Source organism: Meriones unguiculatus, chromosome 11 (genome assembly GCF_030254825.1).
Source record: "Meriones unguiculatus strain TT.TT164.6M chromosome 11, Bangor_MerUng_6.1, whole genome shotgun sequence".
In the NCBI taxonomy this organism is placed as follows: domain Eukaryota; kingdom Metazoa; phylum Chordata; class Mammalia; order Rodentia; family Muridae; genus Meriones; species Meriones unguiculatus.
In genome coordinates, this window is record NC_083359.1 from 3,699,390 (window position 1) to 3,720,722 (window position 21,333).

At 53.3% G+C, this 21,333-nt stretch overlaps 1 protein-coding gene across 1 annotated transcript in view; it reads left to right on the top strand.

Annotated features, from left to right (window-relative positions):
• The window catches only part of Ntn1 (netrin 1), a 163,171-nt gene that overhangs the window by 116,820 nt on the left and 25,018 nt on the right, over positions 1–21,333 (top strand). Inside the window, exons 4-5 of the mRNA XM_021642502.2 lie at positions 732–881; positions 4,153–4,206. Of these exons, the coding sequence (XP_021498177.1) occupies positions 732–881; positions 4,153–4,206 (204 nt within the window). The remainder of the gene's footprint in view (positions 1–731; positions 882–4,152; positions 4,207–21,333) is intronic.

Sequence of the window (21,333 nt, forward strand, 5' to 3'; positions counted from 1 at the left end):
CTCCAGTCTTCCAGCTGTGCCATGGCTGGGGCACAGGGAGGGAGCTTTGAGAAGGGGTTGCATGCGGGGCTGCCCACCCGGTGCTCGTTCTTCAAACACAGATTCATGCCGTGGCCTCTGGCCTGAGAATCACTGGCCTTGCTTCACTGCCAGCCTGACTGTTTCCTTCCTGGGAGGCCCCTCGGAGGTATACCAGTTCACTGGTTGCCCATTTAGTTGGGGGTTTTAAGGGAAAGGGTTATTGTGACCTAGAATCCCCAGGGTTCTGGGCATCTGGCTGCTGAGCAAGTCGGGGTAGCACCCTCGGCACCTCCTTGTTGTGCCTTCTCTGACCAGCACCCCTGAGCTTCATCAGGTCGAGACCCTACTCCACCCAGAAACCCACAGAGACATCTGGGAGAGAAGCCAGTACCTCTGCCCCTCAGTGCCACCCCATTTCCATCCCTTTGACATCATATTTGAGTATCAGCCCTTCTCCTGGGCTTTGGAGGGGCTCCCTGGCTCCCCTTTCCCATTCCTCAAGCAACCCTTCGAGGTAGGTCCATTTTGATTTTGGTTCCCTGTTTCTTGGCAGGTAGGTGATCCATTTCAGAACTTCTAGAGCATGAGCGAGCGTGGATAGGCCTGCCCGTTCTCTCTCATTTTCTTTCTCTGGGCGGGGTCCACGGGACACCCTGGGCAGGCAAGGGCACTAACTGCCTCTCTGACCCTTCTGCTTTGCGTCTTCACAGCCTGCGATTGCCACCCTGTGGGTGCTGCCGGCAAGACCTGCAACCAGACCACGGGCCAGTGCCCCTGCAAGGACGGCGTGACGGGCATCACCTGCAACCGCTGTGCCAAAGGCTACCAGCAGAGCCGCTCGCCCATTGCTCCCTGCATCAGTACGTGCAGCCCTCCTGCTCCCGTCCGCGCGGGGGCGGGGACCCACACTGCCGTCCAGTGGGCATCTCTTCATTCACTGGTGCTCCGTGAGACTCTGTGAGAGACTCCAGGCCTGGAGACTTTAGGAGCAGCTACGTGCGTTAGAGCCAGCCTGTCCATGGCCCTCAGTCCTGACAGTCACTCCAGGCGGGGCAGCAGGATTCCTCTCCAGCAGGAGCCCCACTCCTACATTGCACTTTGACCCCAGACCCAGTGGGCAGCGGGGCTTGCCACAGCTGCAGATTCACCAGAGAGCAGACCAAAAGCCTTGGGCCTTTGAGAGAAGTGACTCGGGCTCCTGTGAAGGCCCCTGTGGCCCCTATGAAGGGTTAATAGGTAACTGGAGTGGGGTTATTAAAGAGTCGTCACATAGAGAGAGGGTCGGTCACTCCGGCCTTGGCTCTGGAGGATCTCTGCATTTTGTGTCTGGTAGGTCGTGCTGCTGTGCCTAGGGGCAGAAAATGAGCTCTGGCTGGCAAGTCAGGCCTAACCTGGAGAGGCCCAGCCTCATTCTGGTGATTCCTCTACCAGGGCTGTCCACGCCAACAGGGGACAGCCAGAGCAGAGGAGCAGGAAAGAGTCTCAGCAAACAAGCTAGAGTCCACAGAACCAAGTGGATTCTCTAGAGAGCAGGCTTGGCGAGCTCCGCCTGGGGAGCTGGCTGACGGCCGCCTTTTGTGTGGCACAGTGCCTTGTACCTTTTTAATGATTTAAACAAAAATCAAAGGAAGGATACTATTTCAAGACACGATAAAAAGCAAGTGAAGTCACCAGGCATGGTGGTGTGAGCTTGTAATCCCAGCACTTGGGAGGCAGAGGCAAGAAGAGTGAAGGTTTGAGACTAGCCTGGGCTACATAGTGAGATCCTTTATCACTAAAAAAAGGGAAAAGAAACAGGCATAGTGCAGCTGCTTTTGTGCAATGCTGTAGCTGCGGCAGAGACCACAGTCCACAGAGCTGAGATATTTACTGCTCGGCCCCCTCCAGAAGTCAGTCTCGCTCTCTGAGGTTCTCAGAGTCCTTTAGTGGGCTCCAGGGGCCGATCAGTGATGGGGACTCAGAGCCCTGGGGCCAGACCAGGGCCTGGAGTCCCTCATGCCAGGAGCCACCACGGAGTCCTAGAGCGTTCCTCACAGAATTCAGTCATCCCCGCCTCAAGCAGGGGGACCCTTAGGCAGTCCTCATCTCACCCGTCCCACTGTGCGTGCACGTCTGCCCTACTACGTGCGGCCTTTGCTTCCAGAACAGGTCAGCTCTGTTGGTCCCGACAGCGATTCTGACCAGCTTCCGAGGCCAGAGCCTCTGCCGGGGTGTCTGTCCTGCGGGTCCACCGTCAGCAGATGCACCAGCGCTACTCAGAGGGACTGGGTCCAGGTGTCCTCCCGGCAGGTGGAAGGAGCATGCTCAGTACACCTCAGGCCTGGGGTTCATCCTCAGCATTGGAAGGACGCAAAGAAAGCCTTCCCATGGTGGCATGCAAACACCAATCTCAGAGCACATAGAACCCTTCTCTCTGTGCACCCCAAAAGCTATGAGATGAACAATTAGAAACCCAGGAAGGCTGGGGCCTCTGAGAACAGGTCCTGCCACTGCCTACTCCCCCCCCCTTTTTTTAAGATGGAGAGGGGCTCTCAGATTGCTCAGAGTGGCAAGAACTAACATTTCAAAATCCCCCAGGGTAAGGAACATTGTGAAACGACATTTTGAAACCAGTGCCAGCACCCTCCCACGTGCTCTGTACTTTCTGACTTGCTTTTGAAAAGGGAGGGCTGACGGCCAGTACAAAAATTCCCACCTGACAGTCGACTTGGGCTCCATTCTGGGGTGTCCCCAGTGCTCACGTGGCCAGTATCTAGAAACTCGTGCTCTGCTTCGTCCCAGCTCCGGGAGCCATGCGCCGTGTATGCATTCCTGCTTTAGGCGCTAAGGTTTGGTGGCCGGCGTGCCCCGTGGCCATTAGCGTGAATCCCCGCTTTAGACCTGCAGCATTAGACCAGGACATTCGAATGTTGCTTCCCAGGACTTTTTGTTGGGGCCAACCTAGCCTTTTATGGCTCAGAAAGGGCCCGGCCCTAGGTCCAGCTTCCTAATGAGCTGCTGTGACTGGCGCCTCAGAGATGCCCTCCACTGTGGGCTGTGTCCTCCGCCTTTGCCTCTTAAAGGCACAAGCATGGTTCCTCTAAGAGACATAGATCTCATGAGGGTCAAGCCTCAGGTTCGAGGTGTCTAGAATCCAAGGTCAGAGGAGAGTCTCACCAGAGTCGGATGGTGGCTACAGCGACCCTTTAAGACAGTTCCTCATGTTGTGATGACCCCAACCATAAAATTATTTTGTTACTACGTCGTAACTGTAATTTTGCTACCGTTATGGCTCATAATGTAAATATCTGATACGCAGGATATCTGATATGTGATCCCTGTGGGGGTCGAGACCCGAGGGTTGAGAGCCGCTGCCCTAGAGGGACTTTTGATTTCCAGTTTGGTCTTGTCTAGAAAGAGGAAGCCCAAACTTTTTGACAGCTGGTGGCTGAACCAGTGGAGTTGACTGGCCGAGCTTCCTTGGATCCAGGAAGTGGAAGGGATAAGAGGTTATTCTAGGCAGACGAGAACAGTCAAAATAAAAGAACGTGCCTTAATGGGTCCTGGCCACCTTCAGTCACATCCCATTCTACCAGCTAACAAAAGGCCTTAGGTGACTTGAAGGGAGCCTGGGGGAAGGAGAGCCAGGCTGCAGGACATCTTCCCTGAGGGCAGGTCCCTGGCACCGCACACACCATTTCTGCTTCTAGAGCCTTCTTCCCTCTTGTGAGTTAACGATGTAGATGAACGAGGCCCAGGTGGTCATATCATGATGAACAGAGAGTCTGAGGAACCCCTGGGTGGAACCAAGTTGATGTCATGTCAGGCCCTGGCTACATCACCGCTGTGGGCCAGCAATCCCTCCAGTTGCCCCCTCTCCTGACCCTCCTCAGCAGATGGTGTCTCTACCCCAGTGCAGAAGGAGGACACACAGGCCTGCCCGGGGTCCCTGAGACCCTGCTTCCAGCTTCCCCTTTCTCCTGACTTGTTCTTTGAGCTGAGCTGTGGAGTGGGCATGGGGCAGGAGGCTAGTGGCTGGGCAGAGTCTGTGCTGAGACCCCTTTCTTTCCAAGGACAAAAATAATGTCTTTTTTCCTTTTTTTCTCTTTTTTTCCTCATTCTTCTCTTTCCTCCTCTCTGAACTTCGTGAAGAAATTCCTGTAGCACCACCCACCACTGCGGCCAGCAGCGTGGAGGAGCCTGAAGGTGAGACATCTCCTTAGCTTTTTGCTTGTTACATTGGCTGTAGTGGGATGTGAGTGGGGACATGGGCCAGGGGCTAGAGGCCCAGACCCTTCTGTGATACCCCATAACCCTGCCCCAGCCCCCCGGCTGGGCTCTGTTTTGTGTGAGGTAATCCCCTCAGCCACGCTGAGGAAGAAGGAACCACCTGGCGCTTCACCTTAACTCCCCTCCCAAAAATAAAGTTAAGAGAGCCAAGGGCCAAGGACCCTGAAAGGAGCGCTCCCTCCTTGCCCTCGGAAATACCAGGGCGGAGGATGCCTCACCCTCCTGAGGGCGCAGTGCAGAGGGGAAGGAGTTCGTGATCAGAGTCCAGGAGCTCTGAGACCCAAGGCGGGAAAATAATCCCACCTGCACACCCACCAGTTATCTGAGGACGCAGCCTCCCTTCATGGCGAAGGTAGGTTTCCCCGGCTGTGGCTGCCGCCCAGGGCAGCTGTAGCTGCGTTCACTGGGTACGGGTGTCACATGACACCGTGTGTGCCCCAGCTGCTTCATACTACCGGGTTCTTACTGCTACCCCCTTAGCATCGGCCCACGTGCTTTGCTGCTGTTTTTAGGAAAGCCCATACCTGCCACTGCACCACCAGCTTGGAAGGCTTTGGAGAACTGGGCTTCAGTCCTACTTTTCAGCACACAGAGAGCCGGCCCTTTGCCTTCGGATGGGGCGACTCCTTGACAAGATTATTGTGAGAAATGCCGTAAAAGGCAGCAACTGTAACACGCAGCGCACACTCACCCAGCTGAGCAATGATCAATGGGTGAGCAGTGCTCCTCTCTCTGTCTTGGGGTTGGTGTGTATAGCTCCCTGCTGTCACCACCGGTGTCACAAGAGAAAGCCCAACCTCATCTGTCGGCCCAAGGAAAGACACAAATTCGAAGCCTGCTTTCTCCTCAGTGCATCCTGTTTTCACACCACACCCGGAGACCCTGGTCCTGGGGTAGGAGCGGTAATGAGTGGCAAATTGACATGCCCCCCCACACACACACACACCTTGTGTGAGTCTGAGGACTTTCCCTCCTCTAGGTAGCTCCGTAGGGAGCTTGGGTGAGCTTGCTTTCTCAGGTGACTCTGGATCTGGGGCAGAACTGGCTGTGCCCTAGCAGCTTGAGAGAAAACAGATTCGGGCATCTGTAGCCACAGCAGCCCGCACACAGGAAGACACCGCCAGGGAGTGCTGGGGTCATGCCGGGCTGTTAGCTGTGGGCACTATTGGCTGCACCCCTGGCAGGAGAATTGTGACAAGGGCTGGGGACACCGACACACGTGCCTGGGGGCTAGATGCCAGAGTGGAGGAGTAGAGACTGCATCTCTGCCCATCCCCAGCTTCCTGAGAGGCTGAGGCAGAAGGGCCACGTGTTCACAAGTTTGAGGCCAAGATGGTAACACAGAAAGACGTTGTCTCAGGAAAACCACAAACACAGACAGAAGTCTGTTCTCTCTTGCCTTGTTTTGTTTTTTGGTTTGTATTTTGTTTTTTGTTTTTGAGACAGGGTAGCCTTGGCTGTCCTGGATTCGCTTTGTAGACTAGGCTGGCCTCAAACCCACAGACATCCGCCTGCCTCTGCTTCCCCTAGTGCTGGGATTACAGTTGTGCACCACTACTGAATCTGGCTGTATACTTTCTTTTTAAAGAAATTATTTATTTATTCACTTTACATCCCAATCACAGATGTAAAGACCCCTCCCTCATTTCCTCCCCACCTCCCTCCCTACCCTCTTTCCTCTTTACCCCTTCCCCTTCTCCTCAGAAAACGGGCGCCCTTAGCCCCACCCCCGCCCCCATACCAACCCACAAGTCATAGCAGGACCAAGCGGGTCCTCTTCCACTGAGGTCAGACATGGCAGCCCAGCTAGGGGAAAGTGATCCAAAAGCAGGCAACAGAGTCCACGTCAGAGACCGGCCCCTCTCCAGTTTTTTCTTTAGATTGAAGATTAAATCAGATACTGAGCTTAGTGGATCATATGCTTGACGTTCAGGTTCACACTGTAGGACCAGTTAATTAACACAAAACTTAGGGGACAACAGTTCTGAAGTTAGAAGATGCTGCAGTGGAAATTGAGTTTTTTAATGTGTGTGTATGTTTGCATGTTCTTGGGGGGGTACTTGCGCGTTACCACAAGCTGTACGGAGCCCTATAGTTGAGCATAAGCATCTTCTTTGGTTGCTCTCCCTTTATTTTTTGAGGCAGGGTCTCTTGCTGCACTCAGAGCTCTCTCTCTACTGGCTAGTCCAGCGAACCGGCTTTCCTGGGCATCCCCATCTACGCCCTCTGAGGACTGGCCGGATGGGCAGCTGCCACGGCTGGCAGCTTTCACATGGTTCTGGGTATCGGAACTCTAAGGGTATATCATCCACTGAGCCATCTCCTCCGCTTCAGAACTTCGGCTCTTTTATTTATTCATTTTAAGATCTGTGTCTGTGTGTGGCGTGTGCAGGTGCCTGGAACAGTGTTGACTCTTTGGCGGTGGCTGTGAGATGCGTGACATGGCTACCAGGCACTGGACTTGGGTTCTCTGGAAGAGCAGCAAGTGTTTCCAACCCTGAGACATTTCTTCAGCCCCCAGATTTGATTCTCGATACTTCGATGACTTGGTGGACACGTGACTACTAGTCATAAGTGACAGGATGCACCTGAGCAGACTCACTGGCTGGGCTGGCCAGGGCATACGGTGCACAGCTTGCCATAGGACAAGATGGATGGTAATAGTCTGTCTGCCAGGGGTCGTTCTGGACCTTGCAACCTGACTTAGGGTTTCTCTGGCTTTTACCCTTCTAACAGAAATGGGCCGTTGACGGGGAGTGGGGGAGCCCCTGTGTGAAACCTGGGGGGGTGGTTCCTGGTTTACTGCACAGAAGTCTGCAGCAGCTGTGATGTCTCCGAATCCAGCCTGAGGCTGGGGGAGTGCTCCACTCCAGCCTCAACTCCGAGCCACACCCTGCCCTTAAGCTCTTGCAGCCATTTTAGCAGGCTTTGGTTAGCTAAATTACCTTTTGTGATGCCTTACTTTGTGGCTGTGGTTTCTTCATCCGGAGCCTCAGCAAGTACAACTGAGAGTGAACCGCTCCAGCGTTTTGCTAGAAGAGGGAGTGGGAAAGTGGGTTTGGGACTTGGAGCAGTGCCGGAAGCCTCTTCCCGGTCTTTGAAGCCTGCCCTGGTGGGTTCTGCAAAGCAGGAACCATCGCTGAGACTCTGGAGCTGGCCTTTGGGGTGTGCTGTGACAGACAGCCTGGGTGGCTAGCCGAGGAGTGGAGCTGGAGCCTGGGAGATGCCTGGGAGGTGGGGCTGGAGCATCACGCTTCCCAACTGCGCATTCTCGGGGAGTGAAAGTCGCCTGTGGAAATTCTGTGTGCATCCGCATACTAGAGAAGTAACAAGCCGTGAATTTGTCCTCTAAGCTGAGGGGTGAAGCTTCACCCTGAAGTCGAGCCCTCGAAGTGCCGGCTTCCTCAGAGAGTGATCGGCATGCTTCCCGGGCAGGGTGGCAAGGACTGAGAATCTGCAGCAGGGAAGGCCAGGAAGGGAGATGGGAAGAGTGACAGGACGAAGACGGCCTGGGACACACCTAGCACCTGATAGAGGGACCTCCTCTCCTGTGGCCGGAAGTGGAACACCTGCCGGTGGCAGCTCTAGGCAGTTCTTGACCTGCAGTGGTTTGCTTTTGGGGGTCACCTGGGTGAGGGGGAGGAGCTCAGGTGTGGAGGCAGCCAGCAGCTTGCTGGCTCTTCATGAAGGTATTGCTGTCACAGCTTCTCCAGGGCTGGGGCAGGAAGAGGTGGGGCCCAGTGCTCTAGCTGGTGCCCCTGGGCAGGAAGGCCCCTTTGCTCCTGCTAGAGCTTCCTCCTCTCAGAAACACCTGCTCACTCCCCTGCCGCCTCTGACAGGCAGCTTCACCTGTAATCCTTCCTGAGGCACTTGGGCCACGGTGGTAGACACGCCTCGCCTTGGCTGATTTGCAGGGCGGGTTGCGGCCCTTGGAGGCCTAATCCTACCAGTGGCTAGCTTCAGGATTCCCCACATCAGGATAACCCTTAAGGTTTGAGTAAGAAAGAGAGGTACAGAGCTGGCTCAGAGCCCACCCCACCCGGACTGTGGACCAACTCCCCAGAGCCCGTGAAACCCACAACAGGGAAGGGTGACCTTTGCTGGCCTCCCTCTTTGCCAAGGCTCTGCCACCTTGTGGTAGCCAGACCTGGGTTGAGATCCTGGAGTCAGGAGCTAGCCACCACCTCTTGGGCTCTTCCCCAGCCTGGTCCTTAATAGCTTCCACCCAGTCGGTTTAGGGACCTTTGTGGACTTGCTGCTGCTATTTCAGTAGCTCTGGGCTGGAGGTGGAGTGGCTTTCTAGGGTACCATGTAGCCTTTCAGGAGAGCCCAGAGAGAGGACTTTACAGCTGGGGTGCTGGCAGATGCCCATGGCTGTCCTTCATACCAACAGGTACTCACGGGGAACGGGGTGGGGTGGAGGGCAGGGGTGGACTCGCCAGATTTTTGCTAAAGAAAATGAGTTTCTAGAGATTTGCAGTGTGGGCCAGGCTGGCTTCTCAGGTCCGAAGAGCCCTGCTGACCCACTAGCGTGCCATTTTTTTTTTAAACTTATACTTAGAATCCCATTGCAAGCGCCTGTGGCCGGGTTACAGCGTGAGCACAGCTGACTCGGGAGTGGACATAGAACCATAGGAATTAACAACAGCACAGGAACAGCTGGGTTCGGAGGCGCGGGCCTATAATCCCACTCCTCAGAAACCTGAGGCAGGAGGATCACCGTTCAAGACCTGCCTGGTCTACAGAGCAAGGTCAGAGCCAGTTTAAACAAGTGAGTGAGACCTTGCCTCAAAGTACAAACGTGGGAGGCGGGCCGAGGGTGAAGCACAGGGGTGGCATGCCTGCTTGGCGTGCCCTGGGTTCCTTCCCAGTCCAGACAACAGAAACAAACCCAGCGCAGAGCAGTGGGGGCTGTGGCCAGGCCACTCGCTTTCTCTCGGCTCTTCTGCCCTGCCTGGTGGAATTTGGGCAGACTGCACGTCATTTTTGTAATTACTGAAACAAATTTTAATCAGAATAGCAACAGGTATCCCAAGCAAAAGTAAGGAATATAATTATAGGATGGATTTTAAAATGTTAGATATTGCACAGATACCAAAGAGCAGGAGGAAATGGATGCCCCTGCCATGTTAGGGAGAGCAAGACTCACACTGTCAAGTGTCCGTTCTCTCGGAAGTGACCCATCAATTTAGCCTGATTGTGGTCCCAGCCTCCATTGGATCGGGCAGGTTCTAAAGTGCAGCCAGAAAAGTCGGTGTGTTCTGAGAAAAGCCAAAAAAAAAAAAAAATGTTTTAAGGTGACTAACGAGAGTAATTAGCTCTACTGGATACTGTAAAATATGTAAGCGGAGTGTTTCAAAGAGCGTGGCATGGGTACGGGGGTGCCCAGAGGAGCTTGCTACTAGGGCAGGGAGACTGCAGTTGAGAGGGGCAGCCAGCAAGCGCTGCGGGCAAGACTAGCTTCAGACTTACCCACAGGCTCAAAGTCCTAGTTCCCGCAGTGTATCAATGACAAACACACACATGCACATGGACATGTCCATCCATGTGATCTAGGGCAAAGAAGTCATCCTAGATGGGACATAAAAACCCAGAAACTGTGAAGAGAAAGGTTTTGTAGATATCAGTGAAAATCTCCTGGACTTCAGAAATCCCTCTAAGCAAGGATACAAGGCAAACTTGAGGCTCAGAAAGCTTTTGTGATATGGCTGACAGAAGGTCAAAATCCTCAATAAGTAAAAAGCGTTTATGATTCAATAAGAGAGCCTAATATGAAACTGAGTTGGTGAAAGTAGACTAGAAATTCAGAGGATTTGTACACTTTGCGATGATTACAGGAAGTATTGTGCCCATTAGTAACCATGACAGTGCTGACAACTTACTAAACCATCTTAAAAACTGATTAGATTTAGTACTTGTGTGTATATGATAGCATAAGCTCTCTCCCTAGCCTTTTTTTTTCCTCTGTAAAACTTTAAGATTTGATTTTTAAAATTTATATGTGTGTGAGTGTGTGTGTGTGTGTGTGTGTGTGTGTGTGGCCAGAAGGGGGCGTCAGATTCCCTGGGACTGGAGTGATGGGTGGTTCTGAGACACCACGTGGGTGCTGGGTTCCTGGTACTGGACAAGAGCAGCAGGTACTCTGGACCACTGAGTCATCTCCAGCCACTCAACTCTTTCTAGTTTGAGATAAGGCCTCACTAAATTGCCTGGTTTGGCCTGTCTCCACCACCTGAGTAGCTGGGATTATAGGCCTAACACACCAGATCTGGGAGATTTGACACTATTTAGGAGATGAAAAAGTCATCCTCGGTGTTGGGAAGAGTTGGAGAGACAGACACTCCATCGCTTACTGTTAGGGGCGGCCTGCACCTTTAAGGAAGGGAGACCGGACTCCCCTGGGGCATGCTGTGACCTCTGGCTGCTTCTGCCTAAGGGAATAGCGGTGTTTAATAGGGCTTGGTGCCAAAGATGACCACATGGTTGGTAGTAATTGAAGAGCAGCCATGTGCCTGCCTCGGCTTCTGTGGCAGGGTTTTGCTGTGTGGCCTTGGCTGGTCTGGAGCTCAACTCCATCTCTAGAGCAGGTGGGCCTTAAACTGGGAATGGTCCTCCGGCGTCTGTCTGTCCAGCACTAGAACTGCAGGTGTGTCCCAGCAGCCAGCTGTTTCAGTGTCCTCTGCCTTCGGGACCTGTGACTGTACGCGAGTGGCAGAGCCAGGCTGTGCAGCGTGTAGAGAGCCGTCTTTGGTGCAAGATTGGTTTGTGGAGCGTTTGGGGCGGGTTAAATCGTTTCATTATGTCTGTGCATTTCACTGCGTCTCAGCCAGGGGCTCTGCTGTCTCCAGGGGACATTTGGCACTGTCTGGAGACATTTTCAGTTGTCACAACTGGGGGGTAGGGCGCCACAGGCATCTCATGGGTGGAGGCTTCCAGACACCCCACAGGCGTGGAACAGCCCCACAACAAAGAGCCGTCCCCTCGAGGCTGACAGCACCAGGCTTCAGGAAGCCCGGGATATTTACACGGTATAAACCTCCTGTGTTCCCTGCAGATGCTTTGAGAGGGGCTGATCTTCCCGGATGGAACGCTCACTCATTGGCTGTACAGCCCGCCTCATGAGGGGCTAAAGGCTAGGGAGGCCCCAGGCTGCTGAGCAGCAGGCATTTCAGTGGGACTGTGTTTTACTGTTTGCCTGCTCTGTTTCTTTTTTATTTTTTGCCCACGATAAAATTCATCTTTTAAAAAGTTGTCTCGAGTTTCACTATAAGTTGACGTACCTCAAATTAAAGTGATTTAACTCATTCAGCATTTTTTACATGTGTTTATTTGTTGTGGCCTAAGTGTGGAGGTCAGAGGATAGTTTGCAGACGTTGGCTCTTTTCCTTCTACCAAGTGGGTGTCAGGGATTGAACCCAAGTCGTCAGGCCTGGCCAAAGGCCCCTCTACCACCTCAGTGGTCTTTGTTAAGCTTCTTATTCTGAGAAATTTCACGGAAGTAGCAGGAATGGTGACTAGCGAGCGAAGTTAACAGTTCCATTCTGCTGTGTTTGTGCTAGCTTCTCCTTGCTTTAATGTTCTTTAAAAGATACATGTTTGTAGTCTTGGGATCAGACCCAGGGTCTTATGTATGTCAAGCAAGTGTTTTACTCCAGGCTACACCCTCAGCCTTACCTAAATGCCTTTAAAGAGCAATTTAGACATACGATAGTCCAGACCGGAATGCTTCGGAACATGCCTCTGAAAAATAAGTACCTGACACCGTCCATGTTTGGGAACTCTTTGGTTGTCCCCCAGTGTGTCTGCAGCTGGGTTGCTTGCGGCTTACGCGTTAAGCCACTGTGTGATGTGACCCGCTGGGCATTGTGTTTAAAAAGGATCCTGGGCTTTTGAGAATATGATGAATGGGAAGTGTCACCAAAAGTGAATAGTGCTGCCTGCTGTCCCTAGTGACCTCGTGTGCCCCTGAGGAGGACGCCATGCTGTGCCCAGTCTGAGCGCAGGCCAGCCGCTGGCTCTGGGGTGTGTGGGCTCTGAGTTTCCCTCTCAGGGGCGCCTCAGAGAGAACTCTTCAGAACTGCCTGGTGTCTTTCTGGGGAGTGCGGAGGGTGTGGAGGCCAAAAGATGATGAGCAATTTTTAAAAAGGGATTGACCATGGTTTGTTTGTGGGTTTTTTGTTTGTTTTTGTTTTGTTTTGTTTTGTTTTGAGGTGCTAGGGGGAGACCCCAGGGTTCCTTGCACTCTACGAAGGTTCTCTAACCCAGTCTCATACTAGGGTTCAGCCAAGGTTTCCACCCTTAGCAGAAGCTGGCTTTGGACTAGGGTGCCTGTGGTAGTGGAGGGGAGAGGCCACAGCGGAAGGCGTGGAGCTTCTTAGGCAAGTGATGACATTTGGGGGTCCCCTTGGGACAAAGCAGCCTCTACATGAGCATCTGTGTTAAACCCAGGTGTCTCAACATCAGCTGCCAGAACTCTCCAGGAAAGGAAACCAGAGACAGAGCAAAGGAGATGTGGGCCTTCCACGAGCCAGCGTGTCTTGCCCTCTAGCCCCTGGCTTGAGGCCAGACGGAGCCCGTGTGTATTATGGGATTGTGTATTAGGTTGAACTGTGTAGAACTGCATCTACAGGTCACTGTTGGGGATCCCCGAGTGGCAATTTGATGTGGTGTGACTGCTTTTGGGCAGTGTGGATGGGTCTTTTCCTTCTCCCTCTATGGCTTCCTCTAATTCTTCTCTGCTCGATTTTCTGTCTCATTCTCCTTCTCTCTTTCTGTAGGTCCTTCCCTTCCTCCCTTCCTTTCTTCCTCCCTCCAACTATTCCCTCCATCCCTTCCATCCCCTCCATCCCTGTCCATTATCATCCCTTGTTCCCTTACCTTTTCCTGGTCCCCTTCCCTCCCCCTCTTTGCTCTCCCCTTCTTGAGCCGGCACAGAGGTCGGGGCAGAGGTCAGGCTGGGTGCGAGCAAAGCTGGAAAGCAACTGTCTCTGCCCCTGCTGCCAGAGTCCCCTGTCACCCCAAGCAGCACAAAGCAAGTCACCCTATTGTTCTCAGGGCCTTTGCAGGTGGAGCTGTCCCCAGCCTGGAGGAGGACAAAGGGATGAGCTGGGAGGCCAGAGGAGCAAGCGTGGTAGAATATTTAGCCCTTCGTGGGTGTTCTCTCCGGGGCTGGAGGGGGGTGCATGATGGCAGAAATGACAAGTGTCAGGGAAAGGAGGAGGATGGGAGGCTCTGGCACCACCCAGTAGGGGCTGGTGGGGGTGGGGTGTGGGCTTAGCTGAGGCAGGGAAGATAATAGGGCTTGTGCCAGCCCACACCTGTGCCTTGAACCCCTAGATCCCTCATGAGTCCTGGGCTGGGCTGTTGCTGTCAGTGTTGCCCTTCAAAACCCCCAACAGCCGGTGAAGTGGGGTGAGTAGGAACCTTTCCAACCCGGAGGCTGGAGCATGGCACCCACGACAGCTCCAAACCGCCCCAGACTTAACGGTTGCTAAGAACCATCAATTCCACCCTTAAGAACCTGACTGTGGAATATTCGTCCCTTCCCTGTGGAAGAGCCTTCAAGCCGCTCCAGCCCTGGACTGAGTCCTCAGAGAAGCCACAGAGTTGGGCTAAATGACCTATTAAATAATAGCCTTTGAGCTCAAAATCCCGAGGCCAGTGTCAGATACGTTGGCATTCACCTGTTGTTCGAATGTGAGGCCAGTCTGGGCTACGCCGTGAGTTTTAGGTCAGCCTGGAGCCTCGTTGGAAGCCAGCTGTGGATCCCTGAACTTGTTTCCCGTTCTGTGGTCAGCAGCCAGGCAGGGTCTGGCCAGCAGAGGCCTGGCCTTATGTTCTGAAGCAGAGTACCTGGAAGTAGGCTGTGCAGCCCTTTGTGGGCTATATGGAGGTGTGTGTGGTGGATTCGCTCCAGGGTGGGTAGACAGACGTGAGAGAGGCGGACGGACAGGGTTTCCCCAGTTGCCAGGTGGCCTTCTCTGGTACTCACAGCTCTCCACACTGGAGAGGACAGCAGGGCCTGAGGTCAGAGGCTCCACTCCGTCGCAGGGTGCTTACGCTGTCCCTGCCCCCATCTCACCTCCTTTACATTTTGAGGTGGGGGGAAGGGGAATGGGAGGGAAAGAGAATACGCCGGCATGGCGTGTGGTGTGTAGGTGTCGCAGTGTGCGTGGGGGGCGAGCTGCTTCTTGCCTGCCCTCCGTGGCAGGGTCCCGTTGTTTGTGCCACGCTAGCTGGCCAGGCTTCCGGGACATCCTCTTGCTTCACGTCCCACCCTGCCACAGTAGTGCTGGCATCACAGAGGTGTGTACACGTGCCGTGGGGTCAGAGCAGAGCTCGGGGCCTCAGCCTTGGGCAGTGGTGCTTCTATCCGAGGAGCCATTTTGCCAGCCCCCTTACCTCCACTTCGCGAACCCAACATCTCTGCCGCTCTCTCCCTTGGCTCGCAAAGTTCAAGGTGAGGCCATGCGGCATCAGTCCCCTGCCTCTGTTGCTACCTTGTTTCTAGATGTGACCAAACTGATCTCGGGCCTGTGTTTGTCCTGCATTTCGGATCCGTGGGCACAGTGATCCCCTTCCTATTCCCTCCCTCAGAGAAGCCAGTGTCTTCCAGAGGCTGGGGCACGTGCTGTCTACCTCTTTCATGGTCTCTGCTGAGAGTAAAGTGCACTTGGGTATGCTGGCAACACCTGTGATCCCAGGAAGGGGGATCAAAAGTTCCAGGCCAGCCTATGTAGTGAGACTTCAAAACAAAGGTACATTTGTGGATCAAAGGAAGGAGAAAGAACCCATCTGGCCCAAAGAGACCCCTGAAATGGCTGCACGGCAGTGGGACACACCCGCTCACTCTTGCTGCCCACACGAGGTCTCCCCCCTTCCTGACCCTGCCCTTATGCAGTGTTCTTAACTTCCTGTATTGGTCAGGTATGGGCAGTAATAAGCACCTCATGCAGTCCAGTCATCGCTTGCTCATGCAACAGCTGTCCCTGGTTGGATGCTTTCCTTCTGGCAGGGAGGCCATTGCATGGCTCTGCCATCCTCCGGGGCTGCAGAGTCCCTGCTGGGAAGCCCATGGGTATCATTTATGCTCACATCTCTGAGGTTAGAACCCAGGTTAGATACATGACTGTATCTAACAGCAAGGGGTGCTGGGAAATGCAGGCCATATGTGTGCACATGTGGAGAATGACGCAGTGGTTAATTACCACATATAGTTTGCACGTGAATCATTGGGACCACTCTGCTGGCTTCTGGCGCATCTGCAGCCACCTGTCACTGTGGCGTTGTGGTAATTGGCATTGGAGAGCGAAGCCATATCTCCATGTGGGAAGCAGTGTGCTTCCTGCCGCACAGCTGCCTGGACTTTAGGTGCAGGCAACCGGAGCAAGGGTGCTGCCGGGTTCCAAGGCATGACCTCATCGACACGGGCTTCACCAGCTGAACCGGCCAGCCAGCCGGCAGAAGGGATGCTCCATGCCACCATCATGCCTGTCTTTCACGGCTTCCCCCGGGAGCCCGGCCCAGCTCATCTGAAGCCCTGCTTGGTGCTGACAGCAGTTCCAGTTTGTGTCCACTGTTGGCTCTCGCTGGAGAAGCGTGTAAGAGCCAACTGGATCCCTGTTGGGACAGCTTTGTTTTCCGTGCTGAACACAAATCCCCTGTTCACTGGGAGATCTGACAAGGAGACCCTGCGAGGCGGGCCGGTGGGGGCACAGCCCCGTGAAAGCGGCGCCCCAGATAGCTTCAGCTTGTTAAAGGCGAACGCACGGGACAACTCTGCCCGCCGAGGGCGAGATAGAATGGGGGCACAGAGCTGTTACGCTGGATTAGCAGCCGCAGACAGACGGAGGCAGGTGCAGCCTTTGCTGCAATTTGGAAAGGCTTAGGGAATACAGAGCCTGTGCTGTGAGTCCTTCTCTTGGCCTCGCTCAGGCTACAGGCCGAAAGTGGGGGGTTTCTTGTTCAGCCAGGCCCAGGAATAGATTTTTTTTGTTTGCCTTGTTTCCTCACCAACTCCCAGAATCCCTTGGGGACTCTGAGGGGGCCGTGCATGTGTCCACTTCATTTTCTGCCTGTTTATTGGGGCTGTCGTGGGTGCTGGGGTTAGAGCTGAGTACATACAGCCTTCCAGGGACGCTTCGGAGAAAGACATGTAAGTACAGTGAGCGGTTCGAATCCTGTTTTTAAACTGTTAACTAAACCCAAGGTCCACAGACACTGATGTTACCTCTGTGGCCTGACAGGCACTGACAAGACCTTGCTGCTTAATAAATGAGGCCTCAAGCCCAAGGGGGCTGATCTTCCAGGTGGGCTGCTGTTTCCTAGCGGCACAGATGGCAGCTAAGAGAAGATGATACAGAGGTCCCTGAGTGTCCACGGGGATTGAGTCCAGGACCACAGGGTATTAGGATCAGTAGATGCTAAAGCCCTTTCCATAAACCAGTATAGTGTTTGCATGTAATTGTCTTATGTCCTTCCATATACCTTAGCTCATGCTTTGATAGCACATGCCTAAAATTTAAAGATTATGACCCTGTGTCCGTGCCTGTGTGTATCCGTGTATGTGTGTGTGTCTAGGTGCATGCACATGTGAGTGCAATACTTGCAAAGGCCAGAAGAGGGCACTGGCTTCCCTGGAGCTGGCATTAACAGCGGAGGTGGGTGCTGGGAACTGAGCTTAGGTCCTCCAGAGGAGCCACAAGCACTCTTCCCCACTGAGCCATCTCTCTAAAAGAATGATTTTCTTTAGAGAATGATGATAAAGAAATACCTATGTTTAATAGACTTCTTTCTTTTCTAAAATGTTTTTTGTCTGTGGCCTGTACAGGCAGAGCCTATGATTGTAGGGAGGGCTGATTGAGTTAGAATTGGTCACATAATCGTAAAGCAAAAACTCTACAACAGTGGTTCTCAATCTGGGCTGCGACCCTCTTAGGAATCACCTAAGACCATCAGAAAACACAGATATTTAAATTACGGCTCATAACAGTAGCAAAATTACAGCTATGAAGTAGCAGCGAGAATAATCTTATGGTTGGGGGTCACCACAACATGAGCTGTATTAAGGGGTCACAGCGTCAGGAAGGCTGAGACCCTCTCTGGTCTATGAGACAGATTGCAGGAGGCGGAGTTAGAATCCTGGGAAGTCTTAGGCTGCTGGCTCAGGCCTCTTGGTTTGGACGTAGATCTTTGTCTCTGCATCTTTTCCTCCTGGAATGGGTATCCACCTGCATCTCTCCTAGCGGACACCCTCAGCAGCTGGGTAGATTGTCGCCAGCAGACAGTCACGCTCTCTGTACCCTCCTGGGATTGCAGACCTGTTGGGGTGGTGAGAGCTTTAAACTTTGACTTGATGAAAGGTCTCTGAACTCACAAGCATGTATGTCTCTGGGAGGAAGGACATGGGATGTGTGGATCAGCCCTCAGAGCCACCAGAAAGCTCAGCCACCGAGTGGGGATGTACCAGAGACCAGACAGCTCTGGGTGGGCCCTGTGAGTCCCAGGGACCAGGGTGGGTACGAGGTGCCTGCCACCCCCGTGTAAATAAATGAAGGCTGCTTGGTGTTTCATCCCCCAGAACTGTTCTGGAGTCTTTCTAAGAGGTCTGTCCAAGAACTCCCGGCAGGCGGACCGTGTGTGCTCATGGCCATTGCATATCTGAAGCCAACCTGGGGAAAACCCTTTCTTCAAATGCAATAGCAAAGGGTTTGGTTGTAGTCTGGTGGTAGAGAACTTTTCTAGAACATGTGAGATCTTGGGTTTGATGAGAGGAGCGAGGGAGGGGTTGGGGAAAGGGAATGAATATGAGTAAATATTTCTTCTTTTTCTTCTTCTTGTCCTCCTCCTCCTCCTTTTCCTCCTCCTTCTTCCTCTTCCTCCTCCTTCCTCCTCCTTCTAGATCTTGGTACCCAAGGATGGTCCTGGAGCCTTTGACTGTCCCCTAGATAATGGGTGGCTGTGTATAGACCCTGAGATACTCTGTTCAGAATGTGGCAGTAGAATTTTTTCAATGTTTGTAAGAATAACCAATTAATATTTGGTTCATAATTAAGCCGTGAACGCTGAGCTGAGGGGCTCCCCTGGCAGGATGCAGTTCTGCCTTGTAGAAAGCTCTTGGTCTTCACTGCTCCTCCCCAGAGAACTGAGGAAAGCAGTTGAGTGACTCCCAGTGTGCAGTAGCTCTCTAGTCACTCTTTCCAAGGACTCTGACATCATCTCACTCAGCACAGCTAGCCACCAAGTGAAGAGGAGGCTGGGATGTCTTCATTCTCACAGCAACCCTGAGGAATAGGGGTCTGGATGAGCCCGGACGGACACTATGGGGATTCTAACTGCAGAGTTGGAGGTGTGGGGGCTCACATTGTCAGAGTCAGTGGTATCGGAAGCTGAGGGAGTGGGCTCTTCCTGCAGAAGATGGCTGTCCTGGAGGGCTGGTGTAGGCTGTTCTAGAAGGTGGGCCTAAGACCATCCAGAGGGTTAAGGAAGTCAGGTGAGGCTCAGCCAAGAACAGCCCTTGGACCAGTGGTAAAACTTCAGATCACACAGAGGCGACAGGAAAGTGAGATGGGCCCCTTCAGGTACCATGAGAACGCCTCTCTCTCTGCTACAGTGAGATTTCTGGCCCGTGTCCATCCCAGCAGTCAGCAGAGAGTTACAGGATGGGTCACTGATGACAACAATGTGTCTCCATATCCCCTGGACACCTAGAAGTTCCTTTTCACGTTCTAGGCCCCAGATGGTGCTGTGGGTGCCAGGTGAGGCCTGGTCTGGGTGGTACCAACTGGTGATCACGCTCGATTCCTCTACTAATGCTCGTTTTATTTTCAGAGCCACAAGTGTCTTGTCTTTCTTGTTCATTTCTTTTTTTTTTTCTTTGTTTTTCTTTCCTTTTTCCCTGTCTGAGTTCTCTTTCAGTCCTGGGGCCAGAAGTCATCTGTCATTTTGATGGAGGATTTTTAGAAATAGTTTGGGGAAAAGGAATTTCCTCCTTGGGTCCAACGACGCTTCGGATATGGCAGGCCTTGAGCATGGCTTGATTTCCCAAAGGCATGGCTGGTGGACGGAAGGGCAGGGCCATCATACACACAGAAGGTGGTAATTAGAGAAGAGATGGTGGAAGGGATGAATGATACAGCAGCAGCCGCATAGACGTTCTTGTTCGGGTCCTTTAAGAAGAGGAGGGACACTTAGGGGTCAGTGCTTAAGTGGTCCTCAGTGTGCCCATGCCTTTGGGCAGAGAGACCTTAGCTCCAGGGGTGGTGGCTGGCGCAGCTTTTGGGGCCTCTGTCTTCTCACGGGCAGCAGTCAAGGCACCTAGTATGGGTTCTTGTACTCCATGGAGGCACAGGCGGCACAGGGAACGAGGTGCTGGTTTTGCCTAACATGTGCAGGTGTTCCTACCACTTGCATTGGCCACCGTTGACCCCCAAGGCTGAGGTAGTATCTGCCAGTCGCTCGCGTGCAGGGCAGCCCTACCGTCTAGGGTTGTCTTCACGCCATCCCCACCCCCCTTGCATAATTGACATTGGCTGGGGACCTGCAGGAGGGCAGCCGAGGGTCAAGAGAAAATTCAGATGTCTGGGAGCTGGTTTAGCCAGCCAGGGTGTCCTTTCTCCAGTCAGGAGGGCGTTTTTGCAGCCCCAGAGACTCTGGGCAAGAGGCTCTAATCTAATTACATGCTTTATTTGAGCCAATTTGTTTTCCAATCCATCTTGTTCAGCAAGAAGAAAGAGCATGCTGAGGACTCATTTGCACCCTCTTGTTCCAAGGGAAAAAGAGGGGCTGGTCCCTCCTGTGGTCAGTACAGCCCCTGACCTCTTCCAGCCTGGAACCCCACCCCCAGTCAGGCCGCAGAACTTACAGGGAGAGGCCTTGGGGCTGCCCTGGCACTCTCAGCAGCCACAGCAGAAGGGCCTGGCTGTTTGTACCACTTCCTTTGGGGGTCCCAGTATGTTAGAGAAGACTGAGGCAGGTGGGCCTCGAGGCCAGGTAGCCCAGGACTGGGGCTGCTGATCCCTAGGGGCTTCCTCCCGCACAGACCTCCGGTATTTCCAGGGACAGCTGCCTGCAGAGTCCAAGGGCTGGCATTTAAAATCTGCAAGTATATTTTCATAATAAGGTGGTGGATTTTGGACCCGTGTTATTAAAGTCCAAATAAAACACCAAAGCCCATCCAAGCTCCCGGGAGAGGGGAGATTTATCGGCTGCCACCCTCCTCCTCAGGCAAAGCTCTGTGTGCGCCAAGCCTCACTTTTTATGGACTGCGGTGTCTCCCGAATTGCCTTTTTCCACCCTTTGGAATCTTGCTTCCAGCCTTTACTTTTCTACTGCTGACCCAGACTAGCTGCTTCCTGTGGGTTCTGATGCTGAGCCTGGTGACTTCCGCCCTTGGAGGCAAGCGATTGGGGCCTAGGGTCTCGGCCTACCACACGTGGTGGTAGCCTGGCCTGTTCAGCAAATACCTACTGTGGGCTGGCTGACTGTCCTGGTCTCAGGGGACCCAGCACACAGCCTCTGACTTTAGATAGGAAAAGAGACAATAAACAAATAAACTTAACAGTCCTTTCACTGCAGTGTGGGGCTTGCCCTGAGGAAACGGATCCTCTAAAGACAGGGGACAGGCAGAGGTCAGCCATAACTCAGAGAATCAAGGTCATATTTGAGCAAGAAATATCTTTGGGCTTAACCAGAAATTGGATGTGACAGAAATACAGTAAAGTTGGTTTTCTCTCATGGTTCTTTAAGTTAGAGGAAGAATAATGAGGGCTGCGGTGACCCAAGCGCTGATTACATGTCATGCCTCATCTCGGCACGATTGTAAAAGATGACAGTTGTATCTCGATCAACCTAAGTCAGGAATCCGAAGCTGGGAGGCCCAGTGCCGTGCTCAAGGGTACACCGTCGTGTGGGGCCCCAGTGCCAGTGTGTCTATGCCTCGGCAGCCTCCCCACTGTCCACCTCCTTCACACTCCCCAACACACCGTTTCCTGCAGGGCCCCCATGCCTGAGACCTGCCCACCCACCTACCCAGCACACCCTAAC